Source organism: Apium graveolens, chromosome 10 (assembly GCF_009905375.1).
Source record: "Apium graveolens cultivar Ventura chromosome 10, ASM990537v1, whole genome shotgun sequence".
NCBI classification, from domain to species: Eukaryota; Viridiplantae; Streptophyta; class Magnoliopsida; order Apiales; family Apiaceae; genus Apium; species Apium graveolens.
Genome location: NC_133656.1, coordinates 185,810,801 through 185,828,265, shown reverse-complemented (window position 1 = coordinate 185,828,265; position 17,465 = coordinate 185,810,801). Strand labels below are relative to the sequence as shown.

Sequence of the window (17,465 nt, the reverse complement as noted above, 5' to 3'; positions counted from 1 at the left end):
AGCTGCGTCCTAGTACAAACTAGATGATTTTCTCTCTGGATTTTTCTAAACGCCTCTGGAAAAATTCACCATCTAATTACTAGCTGCAACTTGATTTATATATCACCAAGTTTACAAGTGAAGACAAAAGTATAAATACAATTAAAAAAAAGTTCTTCACATGTTTCTTCTTCATTTCTCTATCCAATGCAATCTAGGATAATCTGTGAATCTTTGAATACTTCCTTGTTTGCACCAGAATGGAAATGCTGCATTTTCTTGATTCCTCCAAGAGGCTACCACATTCCAATTGTATATGTCAACCCATGTGCCTCTGTCAGCTTATGAATTGTCACTGTCAACTGCTATTGAACTTAGCATCTGTTGAAGCTTTCATCCGTTGATGGCTTTATCCGTTGATGCTTTATCAGTTGAAGTTTTATTCGTTGATGCATTAGCAGTTGAAGCTTTATCTGTTGATGCACTCATCCGTTGATGGATGTTATCCGTTGAAACTTTAGAGACATCTGTTGAAGTTTTGTTTCTCATCCGTTGAAAGCCTTTAATCTATCAGTTAATACTACTTCATTTATACAAAATTACAAGGCATGAAATATTTATAATTAGCCCTCCTATTTGCATATCCACTAGTAGTTAACATGACTTATAATTTCTCACAACATCTATGAATTATAACTTAAATACAGAAACTGAAATGTGCTACAATACTAAACTTATTTCTAAGTAAAGCTACTCCATCAACGGATAGCCCGAATGGTCTTATCCGTTGAAGCTACAAATACTAGATTTTTATTTAAATATTTTGTTTAACTTATCATCAAACTAATACACATATTCCTAACAATATATATGTGTGTGTGTGAGAGAGAGAGAGTGTGTATTATTTTTAATATTATATTTTAATTTTATTTAATGTTAGGTGTAATTTTTTAAACTATTTTATCATAAAAAAATTATTTTAACAAAATTACTCATGAACGAATATAATAAAAAATTAGTAAATATTTTATAATATATAGGTAATGTTTGTTAACTAGTTTTTCAATTGTTCAAATTACTACAATTATATCAATTTTTTTATTAATTGTATATTTTATTTTCACTTGTATTAAATAAAAAATTTAAATAAAAATATTTATAATAATTCATTTACAACCTCTTTTTTTCAAAAGATAAATAAAAAATATGAATAAAATTGTTAAAATTTGAAAATAATAATTAATATTATTTTTCAAATATGCCTTACCATTATAACTAATATAATTAAAGTAAAATTTTTTATTGATTGAATAGATTTTAGATAATTTTATACTGTTTTAGTTAATTAAAATAGTTATTTCCGTTTGAAATAATCTGAGACTTGTATAGTATGCAATTTGTGACTATAAACCATCAAATGAAAATTTTCCATTTTAAAAAAAACAAGAAGTTTCACTAATTTAAATAATTAAAAGGCCACGCATTTAATTAACGCTCAACTAAGTCACGTGGGATTTTAAGAATGTAGTACAAAAATACTTATGGAGTATGTATATGTTCGGAGTTCAGAATTGATGTCGGATTACTAAACAAAAGGCAAGTAGGATTTACTAAACAAAAGTTAGTAAATGTTTTGTAATATATATAGGTAATATTTGTTAACTAGTTTTTCATATGTTTAATGTTTACAAAATTAAAAAAAAATATTTATAATAATTCATTTACAATCTCTTTTTTTTCAAACGATAGATATAAAATATGAATAAAATTATTTAAAATATGAATAAAATAATAACTAATATTATTTTTCAAACATGCTTTATCATTATACCGTTTTAACTAATTAAAATAGCTATTTTAGTTGGAGATGCCTATAATATGTAAATAGATACTTGTGTGGTAGGCAGTTTGTGATTATAAACTACAGATGCATAAAAAGTCTGAGCCCGAAAATCTGGCTCGGCCCAGTCAAAACCAATCCCTTTTGAGTTTTAGAAATATTAAAAAATAAATTAATGAAACCTACAATGATTTAGAGTTTAGGATTTAAGGTTTAGGATCTTTAGGCCCTAAACCCTAGAGGCTAAACCCTAATTTAATCTAGGCTATGCCTAAACCTTAGGAACCGAACTGACCGTGATCATTAATTATTTTTAATATTTAAAGGTTCACCAATTCTTAATTTGGATTTTAAAAATATTTATAGTTATTAATAAAATACTAACAAAACATCCCTCAGAATAACGTGTTAAGCTAAAAACATAACATTATCTAATATTTTTTAGTAAAAAAAAATGCAAAACAGAACTTGAACATTAGTTTTCCTAAAAAACAAAACTCCATACCCCGTTTTACCATAAAAAAACAAAAAAAATTGAAAAACATAACACGAATACACGTTTTTTCATGTTGAAAATTATGAATAATAATAAAAGTAAAATGAGAGGCTACATTTTGGGTTTATAAAAAAACGGAACAAAAGACCCCATTTTGAAGTGATATTTAGAGTCATATTTTTTTTAAATGACATTTAAGACTATTTTACCCAAAAAATGATATTTAGGATCCACACGGTGTAATATGTAGACTTGTGGGATAGGCAGATTGCGACGATAAACTGTCATAAGAAATTTTCATTAATTTAATTAATTAAAAGGCCACGCGTACATAACAGTAAGGGTTTAATTTAATTACTAAACAACCTATATATGTTCATTCATTCATACATTCGTGTTTCGTCGTTATTAAACACAAGTACGATTGTATTGTTTCAACATGGCTGTCAAAAGATATTGCAATCTTTCTTTCCTTCCATCAGAAATCATCGAGTCCGAGATATTGCCCCGACTTCCTGTAAAATCAGTTTCGAGATTTAAATCAGTTTGTAAATCCTGGAATTTGCTCATCTCAAATAACCCTGATTTCATCAAGTCTCATCTTGATCTTAATCCCAACAAAGATTCTCTCCTTGTTATGACTAGTGAAAGGAAAAAGTATGAAGAGACTAGAGACGAGTCTCTATTTCAAGGGTCCACAGCCATGATTGGCTCCGTAAATGGTTTAGTGTGTTTTTATAATTGGCATCACGAGTTTGAAGGAATAGAATTTGTAATATGGAATCCTGCTACGAAGCAGTGTTTGGCCAATATCCCACTTCTCCCTAGTAGATTTGAGGAAAGAGAGCATGATGGCTTGATTGAAGACTGTTTTGGATTTGGTTTCGACTCAGTTGCTAATGATTTTAAAGTTATGTACGTTATTACCATTGAAGACCAACCATTAGTAGGGGATATCTATTCATGCAAACAACGTTGTTGGAAGAAGATCACCCCCTCCAACTTCCTTTTCCGTGGTTATGTGCCTCCTCTTGCACTGCAAGTTGTTTTCCGTGGTTCCCCTTATTGGTTGAATGTACAACCTAATGGTAAAAATTCACGTCTCACTGTGATCTGGTTTGATGTTCAAAACGAGATCTTTCGGCTGTTGCCTGAAATTGGTTCAATTGATCAAAAACAAGATGCTGTTATAATGAATTTTGAGGATTCTATTGCTGTCATGGTTTATAATCGGAAAGTGTTACTAACTGAACCGGTTGATGTATATGTTTTCAACGAGAGATGTGATGTTTGGAGAAAGATGTCTATTGGACCGGTTATTGGTAAAGAACTAACTATATACCGGTATGGAGAACATTTGTTTCAATGTTTTAAAAATGGTGATACTTTATTTATGAGTTTCAAACGGGAACTATGCAGTGTTAATCTCCAAACCCATGCAATCAAGAGTATGGGGAAGGAACCAAAATCATGCCATATTGTCTGTTGCTGCGCTTACTCGGAGAGTCTAGTATCCCTGGAGGGAATGAAGGACTTCAAGGAAAAAGAAGACACGATTGGAGTTTTGTTTCTTAATAAAGCTTGACTTCCCTGCTTGTGAGAGAGAGAGAAGGAAGGAGAGAAAGAGGGGAGACAGAGAGAGAGAGAGATGATAATGATGAAAAGGAAGTTATTCCGGGACAATGTGCTACTATTGCATAGATTGGCCTGATACCAATAATTCTAAACTATTTGATTGAAGGGTAATCATTTACCAAGTATTCTGAGCTTTTCTTGGTTGACTACCTGATGTTTTTAATGTACCATATGATTTGCTTCAAATCCTTATATCGACTATGATGTTTTTGAATTCGTTAAAGTTATGTTAATTTTCATTAAAATATCTTTATGCATGTGATATTTGAAGTTGTAAATATATTCCGGAGACTGTTGGTTTGAGTAAGTCAAGGGTCTTTTTGGAATTTATAGTTTTGTTTTTTCGTTGTTTGACGTATATAAGTAGAGTTGTTGGAGGGTGAATGGACTGTGGGGAGTGATTTCTGGTTGTGCTTAAAATGTGTTTGAAGAGAAAAAACCCAATTTACCTACATTGACTTGAGCCTTGTTTCATTTTGTCCCTTTGTCTGGTTTTATTATTTTAGCTAGAACTAGGAGTACTAATCTGATAATCTAGACTTTAAGTTTTAGGTAGTTTGTAGTGGTTTTAGGTTCTATATCTTCTAGTTGTACATGCTGTGCTCAAATTTTCATCAGCCATCCTTTTTTATGGGATTGAACACTCTTAGGTGTAGGTCTGGTAAAAGTAAGCTGTTGTGATGGGCTTAACACTTACCCCCCTCCCTTCGAAATTATATCTGCTAAAGAAAAAAAAGGTTGATATATTTGTTTATGCCCTATATAGCACTACCTCTTCCCATCCGTTAGGATATGTCAAAGTTGTGAAGAATGCATGCTATGTATGATATGTATTTACGAACATGAGGGCTGCATTATGAAAATCCAACCGACCTCATTTCTTAGACCAAAGGAGATAAGCAGACGACATTGTTTCACATTATGAAAACCTGGCAGGCAGAACTCAGAAGCATATCAATGGCCCAAAATTTTTGTAATTATTACTTGTAGCTGTGTGCTAAAAAGAAGAACAAGAAGAACTGAAAGAAGAACCAAACTTCTTTTCAATTATTTAAACACAAATTGCAGCTTATCTACAGCTGCAAGTTCAACAATTTCGAGCAATTAGGGTGTCTGTTCTAATTCTTTTCCTTCTTGGATGCTAAGATTGGAAGAGATCAATACTACAAGTATGCTTCTTTGTTAGGTATCATTTGCTTGGGTTCCCATTGGTGATGCTGCTAAACTGGTTTATTTTCATCTGTTTTGTTCTTTCGGGTACTGAACTGAGGTGAGTAATTTTATTTTGGGAATTTGCTGAGCAGTAAAAGGTTATTTCTTATTGGTACTTTCTTTTATGGAACTCAATTTGTAGTTTGTACGATGGCAGGTAGATGTGTTTGCAGATTGCATGATAAGTTGGTACTTGCATCATGAACGCCAATCAAGGCAATATATCTTTATTAAAAGGTTTAGCTGTCATGTTGGATTTGTGTTATTTTATTATGCTGTTGATCAGCTCATATATGAGCAAGGAGATTAAGCTGTTTTTCTAATATCGTGTTTGTTGCCTGTTTTTCGGCATCGAAATTTGATTTATTCAAATCTTGTGAAATCGCTTGAAAATTTATTAGTTACTCTGGAGATACTCTTCTTCCGTCAGATTGTTTAGATGACTGCAGGGAATATTCAACGGTATATAATCAATTTAAATGCATTCTCTGAAGCTTGAATAATCTCTTTTCTAGAAAATAAAAACATTACTTGAGGATCAAATATTATGTTTCTATAAACAATGGCCAAACTCAGCCATGTAATTATCAATGTGCCTAAAATTTTTTATAAATAAAGTAAGTCTCTTAAGTCTTCATATGCAACCAGTAGTATAAGTTTAGCTAAAATTTATGTAAGTTTAGCTAAGTTTAAAGTTTCAATTTATTGTTAGCTTTGTGACCAGGCTAGCTGTAATTAGTTCATACTTAAATGATTGAATAGTTTATTTTTTTAATAGTTCTAAGATTTTTTAATAGTTCTAAGATTTGATAAGCCGATCTTAGACCATGACATTGACATCTGTTAAGAAGGGTTTTAACGAAGAAACGAATTCTGAATCTGGACATGACATTAGCTGTGAGGTACCAAAGAATTTAATTCTTCGAATGTGATGCATTTATTTAATAAAGGGTAGTCAAGTGGCTAGGGGTGCACCGTTGATTTCGCACATGTTCTTTGCAGATGACACTTATATTTACTGTAGAGCTAACAGGGATACATCTACTTAAATTATGCAGATTCTGAACATTTTTGAGTGTGCATCAGGCCAAAAATAAATGCGACCAAGTCATCTATGTTTTACAGCAGAAACACCGAGACTCAGAGTAAGCAAGAAGTGTACTCTATCATGAATTTTAATGAAGCAGATGAGGACACTCAGGACCTAGGCCTGCCAAACATCAAGAAGCGCAGTTCTGAGTTACTTAAAAGACAGATCGAGCACTCGTGTCTAGGGATGGGAGAAGTTGTTAATATTAAAATGGGGTAAGGAGATATTTCTCAAATCAATGGCTCAGACTATCCCCAACTACGCCGTGAGTGTTTTCTTACTGCCAAAAGAATTATGTAAGGAGTTGGAACAGGTAATGTGTAAGTTTTGGTGGAAGTCCACGAAAAGTAAGAATAGAGGCATACATTGGCTATCCTGGGAGAAGCTTTGTCGCAAGAAGGGTGATGAAGGTCTTGGTTTCAGGCAACTGTATGATTTCAATATTGCATTACTAGAAAACAAGGGTGGAGATTAACTCTTTACGCGGAGAGTCTAGTGAGGAGATTATATAAAGTGAGATACTATCCAAAAAGTACTTTTCTGAGTGCTAACATGGGAAGCATCCCTAGTTACATCTGGCATAGTGTCATGGAATCTCAGAACCTGATAAAATAAGGTCTAGCTTGTAGAGTTGGGAATGGAAGCAGTATCAAGATTTTGGAAGATCTGTGGCTCCCTTGTGAGACTGATCCATATGTTCATACAAGGAGTGAAGCATTTGAAGGACAGGTGGTTTCATCACTGTTGACTATAGACCAATCACTGTGGGATATAGACTTAATAAATGGCATCTTTGATTAGAGAGATGTTAATCTTATTTTTACTGTCCCTCTACAAAATCATACTGCAGATTCAAGGTGCTGGAGACAAGAAATATCTGGCCAATACTCAGTGAAATCAGCATATTCTCTGCTTCAAACCATGCATACTTCTTTCTCCAGTGATAATTCAGGTTTTTGGAGAAGCTTATGGAATCTCAAAATACCTGCGAGGGTGAAACATTTCTTGTGGAGTGCTGCAATAGGTTGCTTACCTACCAAGGATAACTTACGGACTAAAAGAGTGTTGGTAAATGAACTTTGTCCAGTTTGTAATGAAGCACTGGAGACTACACTTCATTGTTTAAGTATATGTTCGTTTGCAAAGGAATGCTACTTTAGCATGGGCAAGGTGTTATATAATTATGCCATTACTCTCTTCTCGGACTGGTTGAGGTATGTCTATAACCAGTATACGGGATCAGATCTTCAGTTAATTGTTATGCTATGTTGGGCATTGTGGAAATGCAGGAATGAAATCGTTTGGAACCAGCGAGGCATAAATGTTGCAGAAGTAGTAGTATTAGCAAAAGCTACGCTTAATCAGTGGTTATGTGCTCAAGATAAAAACTTCAATCAGTCTATTGGTCATATGTCACAGAAGACGGTGCATAGCATTGGAGCGTCCCAGAGTTTAATATGATAAAGATCAACACTGATGCTGCTATTTTGAAACCTGACATTGCTTCAGTTTTTCGATGGTTGCAAGGGATCATACTGGTACAGTGATGCAGGCATATTCCAAGTGCATTCAAGGGAGGGTAAACCCAGAACTGGCAGAAGGAATAGGGGTGAGAAAGGCATTAAGCTGGATAAAGAACCAAAATTTGAGCAATGTGATAGCCGAAACAGATAGCTTAGTAGTTGCCCGAGCAGTTCGTAGCAAGTCTGTTATGCTATCATACTTTGGGAGGGTTATTGAAGAATGTAAGAGTATCTCCAATGCTAAAATGTAAAAATGGTTGGCTATATGATTAACTATCATCATTTTTTAAAATTTTAGCTAAGGGTTAGAATTATACTATAATGGTATTATCTATATTTTCAATATGTAAAATTATATCAAAGGGCTTTTACTAAAACTGATTATTTATAATTTTTACTAAGAGGTTACAAGGTTGGAGTGTAATTTTTTTACATATTCTCTAAAATTGCCACCTACATTTTTTAGGTACGGGTTTTCTAGTATTTGTAAAATATTCAGTTGCTTTGGCTGTAGTGGGGCTGTGGGGGTAATATCCCCAACTTATGAATATAATTTTGAAAGATTTGGAGTATTAATGAAACTTATTTTTTGATAATAAAATGAAATAGAATAATTATTTTTTGTTACACTTCATTATCTAACAAAAATTTAAAATTATTTTAATAGGTCTGTTATTTTATTATAACATAAAAAATTATTGACACTCTCACAAATACATACATAGTATAAAAAAAATTATTTTTTATTTTTATATATTTTTTATCTTAAATAAAAAGTTAATGATACCATAACACATACATACACAATATAAATAGTTTTTATTTTCTAATTTCACATGTTTTTTTTTAAAATTTAGAATAATTTATTCTTTTATTTTAGTGAAACTTTTATTTTGAATTAATTATTTCAAATTAGTAATTTTTATATTTTGATGGGATACTGAACAGATTCTAATATGTTATCCAAAATACAAAATGTCATCATATGAAGAAAATAATAAATTCAAAGAGTTACTAAAAATATTTCTTTTTGTTATATTGAATGTTTTATAATTATTTTAAATTTGAATCATTTTTTTAAAATAATACATTTTTTATAATTACTTAATAAGATTCCATTAAGTGTTTTAATGTATTATTTTCAATTTCAATTTTTAACAATAAATGGTAAAAAAATTATTGACACTCTCAGACATAATTGTACCTGGTATAATTGTTTTTATTTTCTGATTTTATATGTTTTTAATCTTAAATAAAAAAATTAATGATACTCTCACACATACAATACACAATATAAGTAGTTTTTAATTTCTAATTCATAGATTATTATTAAATTTTGGGCAATTTTATTTGTTTTATTTTAGTAAGACTTTTAGTGTTTCAAATTAATAATTTTTAAATTTTGATGGGACACACCAATATTCTCTTTTGTTACCCAAAATATAAAATGTCATTAAATGATGAAAATGATAAATTCAATGAGTTAAAATATTTCTTTTTGTTATATTGAATGTTTTATGTTTATTTCAAATTTGAATTATTTTTTCACATTAATATATTTTTAAAAATTACTTAATAAGATTCCATTAAGTCTTTAATGTATGATTAGCACTTCTAAATATTTCTTTTAATATAAAATAATAGTTAAAATTCTCTTAATCTTTTTCTCTTAACTTAAAATGATCTTGTTATGCAATCAAAATTTCAAGATTGTTAGGAGTTCCGTTATTTATGAGAAATGAACAATATCAAGGTTTATACAGCCGGAAACATAAATAATATTAAATAATGTGACTAGCATTTTATTAATGATTTAAGTTGTGTTTTAATAAAACTTTTATAAATAGTTAAATAAATTTTATTAAAAATATTTGACTATAGTATTTGAAAGATTATTTCTTAAAATTCTCGTAGGTATTTTAATATAAATTTTCCTAAAGATTGTACAAAAGTGTTTTAGTATAAAGACATATTTCATTAAAAATGATTGTGCATTTGTTTTTTTTACGAAGTTGTGCATTTGTTTTAAATGAACTTTTTAAGTGTTTTGTTAAAATTATATTAATAATTTATAATAAATTATAATTAGGTAAACTAATTATTTTGTAAAGTGGTTGAGATATATTTAATTATTGTACTATAAATATAATATTTATTTAAATTTGATAAGGACATAAGATTTTTTTCAGGGTTTCAATTAAGTTTAATATTACCATTTTAACCATCATTTTTACATAATTTGGTATTGATATTTGTTAGGTAATGAATTAGGTGAATGTGTTTTTGTATTTTTATACTTAACAAAGTAAATCAAATGTTGTAGTGAAATGTGTTCATACAAAGATGTAATAATAAAGAACACATGTCTTTCAAAACTCACTTAATTTTATATTAAAATTAAGAATATTTTACTACAAAATTTCTAGGCTCTTTGTTGATAAAGAGCTTAGCTTCTTTCTTGGGAGAATACAAGAGTTCCTGATCTAAATTGTTACATCTAACAAATGACCAATGTTAACTTTATAAGTTAGTTAACTGCTAGTTTACACACTGTATAATAAGGCATGCTATTAACTTTAGTAAATTGTCACTTGTCATTTCCATTTTAGGAAAAATATATCTTCCATTTCTGGCTTAGCATATCTTTGCATATTGTTTTAACTTTGATCTTCCTTTGTCAGTTAATCCTCACCCTTGATCTTGCACAATCTTCAAGCTGCTTTTTGTAGACTTGTCAATCCAGCTGGTTGGATTGTTTGTTGATTGTAAATCTTGGATAATGAACTGGTCTGTAATTTTGTACTTTGATATTTTACCTCGAGATCTCCAATTGGTCTATAGAGAACTTGACATCTCGATAAGTATATTGGCTTATAGAGATCTCTAATACTCCATTGTAAATTTGACTTGTAGAGGTATCTGAGTTCTCTATAAGAGAATTTGGCTTGTCGAGATCTCTAGTCTTCATATCTTCACTTTGACTTATCAATATCTCTGAGTTTTCTAGTGGCTTATTGACTTATCGATAAGTCAGAGTTCTCTAGTCAAATTTGACTTGTCAATAACTCAGAGGTCTCTAGTAAATTTTAGCTTATCGATATCTCTGAGTTTTCTCGTGGAATTTGACTTAACGATAACTCAGAGTTCTCTAATGAATATTGACTTGTCGATAACTCTGAGTTCTCTAGTGAAGAAATGACTTGTCGATATCTCCAATCTTCATGTCTTCAATTTGTGTTGTCGATATCTCTCTGAGTTCTCTAATAGCTTTCCCGACTTCTCGATAAGTCATTTGGAGTTCTCGAGTGACTTATCTATAACACTAAATATGTGACTTGTAGAGATCTTTGACTTAGAATATTTTTATCCAAACAGATTTATTCAACTCCAAGCTTCTTCATAATTCTTCTGAGGCATGATCTTCTTGATCTTCTTCCAGATAGAATCCTTAGGCTTGTTACTGTTTAAATAAAAAGACTCCAGTTTGCTCTTTTACATTTTTACAGACTTTAAATATTACAAGTACAAATGCAAACTAAGATTACAATACAACTTACTTAGGGTTGTCAATTTGACTTGGTCTTGTTAAAGTACAGGCATGTCTTGCACAACAATCTCCCCCAATTATTGAGAAGATTGTTTCACACAAATTCATGCCTGTTAACAAGACTAACCCCAAGTTTTAAAAATATGGAAAATGAAATTAATACATAAAGCTTGATAGAATTACAACTTTTATACATTAGGAGATTTACAAAGTTAAATGGTTACAAGTATCAGGTAAATACAGTTTTTGTATCTGCTTCTTCTCTAAGGAGATCCTTTTAGTGATCAAGAATTTCAAGTTCTTCTATAATAGGTGTTCCACTTAGAGCTTCTACAAGTTTTTGTCTTGCAACCTTTGGATAACCACTGTCTAGTAAATCAATCCTAAATCTTGAGACTCCACCAGCTTTAATATTTAAAAATTTTCCATCTTTAGAGATTCTGCTCATTCCTTTGGCCTTGAGCTCTTCTGATTTTTTTATGAACATCTCTATTTCTTCATCATACTTCCTCCTTCTCTCTTCAAATTTAGCCTCATTTATTTTTCTTCTTTCCTCCCTTGTAATCAACCATTCAACTAAAATTGATCTCCATGCCCTTGTAGTAGTATCCTTGTCCTTTAGCAAACTTATCATTCTTTTAATTTTTGTGGGAGAAAGAGAATCCAGCAAATCACAGCCAAGGAAGGTGAATGACCAATCTTCAAAATAAATTCTAACTTCTCTTAAAGATACAACCCGGACTCTAATTATTTCTTCAGCTAGATGTTGGAAATAATCTTCGTCTGAGATGCACTAATTGAAAGGTAGAAAGTCATTTTGCTTAAAGCAGTTCCAGATGGCCCTTTTAGTAACTTCAACTTTTTCAGTAGACTTGGCCTTCTTAAGTTTTCTCCCAACAGTCTTGAAATGAGTTTTAAGTGATGGTTTGACAAAAGGTAGAACTGAGATTTTCTTTAGAGATGTTTGGCTTATGGTGATTGGAATTTTTAGGAAAGAGTTAGCAGTTTGCTTGAATAGAAATTTAGGCTTTGAGGTTTGAGGTGGTTTGATGTTTAAGATAGTTGATGTTGAAGGTTGAGCTGGTTTTGTTTGGATTTTTAGGGTTTGATATAGTTCTGGGCCATCATGTCTTCTCTTACTCCTTCTCTCACCTGCTCTCTTCTTCTCTTCATTTTTCTTATCATCCTCCTTCTTCTTCTCTCCACCCTTGCTGCCAGATGGCTTAGTGGACTGACTTGGATTTGAGCCAGAAGGATTTGATCATCTTTTTTCTGCTCATCATCATCCAAATCATTCTTGTTGATTTGAGTTTTGGGCAAGTTAGCTTCAGCATCACTCAGGTATCTTTTCAACAGCTTGATCATCTCCTCATCTTCAAAAGTCTTGTTCCTTTTTGTTTTCAACTTAGTATCCAGAGTCATGATAAGCTTCTTCTTGACCATGACACACTGCTTAGGAATTTGGAAGTGTTTGAAGTATTTGGTGGTAGCACAGATGTATGTCACTCCCTTTCTAGGCTGTAGATCAGCTTCTGGAAAAGCAGCCACTTGTGCATTCTTCAATTATGTTAGCAAGAGAGTGTCTTCATGAATTACCACTCTGACTTTGTGTTGTGAATATGTTGTGTACTTGATGATTACCTAAACAAAACATCTAAGTAGATTTTACTTAGTGAAATAATGTAGCACTCGACGGATAAGAATTATAGTCCCGACGGATAACTCATTATAGTCCCGACGGATGATTAACTTATTATCCATCGAGTGAGTAGCTTATGTAATAATAAGTTTGTAGCACAGTGTTGTATGCACCTTTGTATAGAATCTGAAGTAGCATATAAGTCATGTTGACTTTAACTAGATATGCAGAATAGGTTGATTAATTGTACATAAGCAATGTCTTGTAATTCTGTATAAGTGAAATGAAGTCAAGTGCCAAAATAGCTACCAACGGATGATTAACAAAGCTTCGACGGATGATCAAATGACTATCAACGGATGTTTAACATAGCAGTCGACGGATGATCAATCATGTCATCGATGGATGATCTGAAAGTCGACGGATGATCATATCAAGAATTCAAACATCAGTTGAACAGTGAAAGCTGACACACAGCCGTTGAGTTGGATACAAATACACTGTGGAAGCCCATTAACTGGGTAATAGAGGACGAAAAGCAGCAAAGATCAAGACTGTTAGATTTTATATTTGTTCAGTTCTTTTGACTTTGTAATCTTGGTAATATATAAACCAAGAGAGTAGAAAATAGAAAAATGACTGAGATAGCTAAGAAACAACAACAGAGAAATCTTTGTAAGCACTATCTTTAGCATTTCCTGTGTTCTTAGCAGTTCTATTTTGTGTAAGCAGCTGTGAGCATTTCTGCACACAGAGTCCTCTCGATATATTAAATATATCTCTAGTGGAATTGTTTAAATCCACTAGAAAGTTTTTAAAGACTCTTGTTTTTAATTACTTATGTTTTGATTCATTCAAGTTTACATTCCGCATTGTGCTAATCAAAACAATTATATCCATAATCAAGTTGAACATTTTTATTTCAAGAAAAAGGTTCAAGAATTCCATTCAACCCCCCTTCTGTAATTCTTACTATATTGTTAAGGGACTAACAATTGGTATCAGAGCAAGCTCTTAATCTACAAAGAGTTTAAAGATCAAAACAATTCAGCAAGATGAACAAGAAAGATGTTGGAGTCAAGATTCCTTTTCTTGATAAAGATAATTACCATCATTGGAAGGTAAAGATGCATCTTCATATGCTTTCTCAAGATGAGGCCTATGTGGACTGCATAGAAAGAGGCCCTCATGTTCCAATGAGAGCTGCAACAGGAAATGAACCATCTGTTCCAAAGCCAAGGCATGAATGGTCTGAACCTGATATGGAACAAGTCAGGAAAGATAAAAAGGCCATGAACATTCTGTTCAATGGTGTTGATGCAGACATGTTTGATAACATCATCAACTGCAAGACTGCCAAGGAAGTTTGGGACACAATACAGATAATCTGTGATGGTACTGAGCAAGTAAGAGAAAATAAAATGCAGCTCCTGATTCAGCAATATGAGCATTTTCACAATGAAGAAAGTGAGTCACTCACTGACATTTTTAGTAGATTCCAAAAGCTACTAAATGCTCTTAAATTGCATGGAAGAGTCTATCAGACTAAAGACTCCAATCTGAAATTTCTCAGATCTCTTCCAAAGGAATGGAAACCAATGACAGTCTCATTAAGAAACTCACAAGATTATAAGGAGTTTACTTTGGAGAGACTGTATGGCATTCTGAAGACCTATGAGCTTGAGATAGAGCAGGATGAAAGAATGGAGAGAGGAAAGAAGAAAGGAGGATCCATTGCACTAGTGGCTGAACTGGAAAAGGAGAAGGAAGTGAAGATGGAAGCTGTGGAATCAACTTTAAAGGCCTGTGAAAGCAAGTGTAAAGGGCTAGCTGCAGAAAATGAAGATTCATTGAGTCAAGATGACATGGAGGACATTGATGAGCACCTAACATTCCTTTCAAGAAGATTTGCCAAGCTCAAGTTCAAGAAGAACTTTGGAGCTGCCAAGCCAAATAGAAACAAGGTGGATAAATCAAAATTCAAGTGTTTCAAATGTGGCTTGGCAGGGCATTTTGCAAATGAGTGTAGAAAGTCAGATTCTTGTAAGAAAAGATTTGAGTCTGTGGATTATAAGCAAAAATACTTTGATCTACTCAAATAGAAGGAAAGGGCTTTTATTACACAAGAGAATGACTGGGCAGCTGATGGTTTGGATGAAGATGAGGATGTCAGCTATGTCAATCTAGCCCTTATGGCCACGTCTGATGAAACAAAGACAAGTTCCTCAAGCAACCAGGTAATCACTACAAACCTTGCACATTTATCTAAAGCTGAGTGTAATGATGCAATAAATGACATGTCTACAGAATTGTATCATTTGCGTGTTACACTTAAGTCCCTCACTAAAGAAAATGTTAAAATCAAAGAAAACAACTTGTTTTTGAGTGAGAGGAATAATGTGCTTGAGTCTCAGTTTGTTGAGTTTGAGAAACTAAAAATTGAGTGTAGAATTGCCAAGGAGGAATTAACCGAGTCCTTGAAAAAGGAAGAAATTTTAAAGAAGCAGCTCGATCGTGAACAAGAGGTGATTAAAGCATGGAAAACATCCAGAGATGTTCATGCTCAAATCACTAAGGTTCAAGGAATTGAGTCTTTTTGTGATGAAGCCTGGAAAAAGAATAAGGAGAAACTAGAACCTATTTTGGTAGATGGATTGCTGACAGATGTAGACTCGACGGATGATGAGGACTATCCGTCGGATAACAAAAAGTGTTATCCGTCGAATGATAAAAATCCTCATCCGTCGGCTTTGAGCAAACCCATTAGCAAAGCCAAATTAACCAAGCTAAATGAAAAGTATGGGTCTGTTTCCAAGAACTTTGTTTCAGGAGAGTCAAGTCAAGCCAAGAAAGGGAAGAAGGCTAATGTTGGTCACATGACTGTCAAACAGTTAAGTGACAGACTTGAGAAGATAGAGGTAAAAGCAGAGACTAAAAGGAAAAACAATAGGAATGGTAAAGTAGGGATTAACAAACATAATAACTACACACCTGACAATTATGCTCCTAGAGCCTCTACAACTTAAAGCAGATTAAAGCATCATTCAGGAAGAAACTTGATTCAGCAATTGAAGAGCCTCTACAACTGCTTCACATGGATTTGTTTGGACCAGTCAATATATTGTCAATCTCAAAGAAAAGATTTTGCCTAGTAATTGTAGATGATTTCTCAAAGTTCTCTTGGACCTATTTCCTAAAGTCCAAGGATGAAGCTAGTGAAATCATCATCAATCACATAAGGCAAGTTAACAATCATCCTGATTTCAAAGTTAGAAGAATCAGGAGTGATAATGGAACTGAGTTCAAGAACCATGTCATGAGAGCATTTTGTGAGGAAAATGGAATCTTGCATGAGTTCTCAGCAGCAAGGACTCCACAACAGAATGGAGTAGTGGAAAGAAAGAATAGATCTCTTATTGAAGCTGCAAGGATAATGCTTGAAGAATCAAAACTACCAACATACTTCTGGGCTGAAGCTGTAAACACTGCATGCTACACTCAGAACATCTCTCTGATTAATCAAGCAAGATGCATGACACCTTATCAATTGTTCAAGAACAAGAAGCCAACTTTGAACTTTCTTCATGTCTTTGGCTGTAAATGCTATATTCTGAGAAATCAAACTGATCAAAATGGGAAGTTTGATACTAAAGCAGATGAAGGAATTTTTGTTGGATATGCTGTTGGTAAAGCATATAGAGTCTACAATCTAAGAACCAACATTGTTGTTGATACTATACATGTTGTGTTTGATGATAAAAAGATTGAAGGACTAAAAGATGGAGATTACCATGAGAGCCTCAAATTCGGCAATGTTGAGATGGTCAGTGATGAAAGTGATGATGAGAGTGATCAAGAAACAGTGTCTAAGGATAATGCAGACAAATCTACTTCAAATGAAACACAAAACTCAACATCCGTCGAGTTACATAATGCTTCATCCGTCGGAAGACAACCTGCCTCATCCGTCGGTACTCAAAATTCACCATCCGTCGGGTTATCAAAAGGAGCAGGAAGTCAAGGCAGATCACCCATAGAAAGCACCCCAATCTCAAATCAAAGATCCACAAACTCAGGGGGAGTTTCTAGCAATCAAAACTCAATCACACATCAAGACAACATTGAGGTCTCTTCATCTAGGGCTAATCTACCTCAATCAAGAAAATGGACAAAAGATCACCCCTTTGAACTGATCATTGGTGATGTTTCTTCCAGAGTTCAAACCAGGAGAGCAACTCAAGAAGAATGTCTATACAGCAGCTTCCTGTCTAAGGAAGAACCAAAGAAGGTAGAAGAAGCCTTGTTAGATCCTGATTGGATTTTAGCTATACAGGAGGAGCTAAACCAATTTGAAAGGAGTAAAGTATGGAAGCTGGTACCCAAGCCTACAGGAAAGAATCCAATAGACACCAAATGGGTATTCAGAAACAAGATGGATGAAAATGGCATAGTAGTAAGGAACAAAGCAAGATTGGTTGCTAAAGGCTATTGTTAGCAAGAAGGA

The 17,465-nt window shown here is 32.9% G+C and overlaps 1 protein-coding gene across 1 annotated transcript; it reads left to right on the top strand.

The window, feature by feature from the left end:
* Positions 1 to 2,700: 2,700 nt before the first annotated feature.
* Positions 2,701 to 4,394, top strand: LOC141693257 (F-box/kelch-repeat protein At3g23880-like). The gene has a single exon (XM_074498281.1). It carries the CDS (start codon positions 2,755 to 2,757, stop codon positions 3,898 to 3,900), a length of 1,146 nt encoding a protein of 381 aa, XP_074354382.1. The 5' UTR covers positions 2,701 to 2,754; the 3' UTR covers positions 3,901 to 4,394.
* Positions 4,395 to 17,465: the final 13,071 nt, after the last annotated feature.

What these genes read in the sequence shown, in the direction of transcription:
- LOC141693257 (XM_074498281.1), top strand. Translation starts at nt 2,755, where the DNA reads ATGGCTGTCAAAAGATATTGCAATCTTTCTTTCCTTCCATCAGAAATC.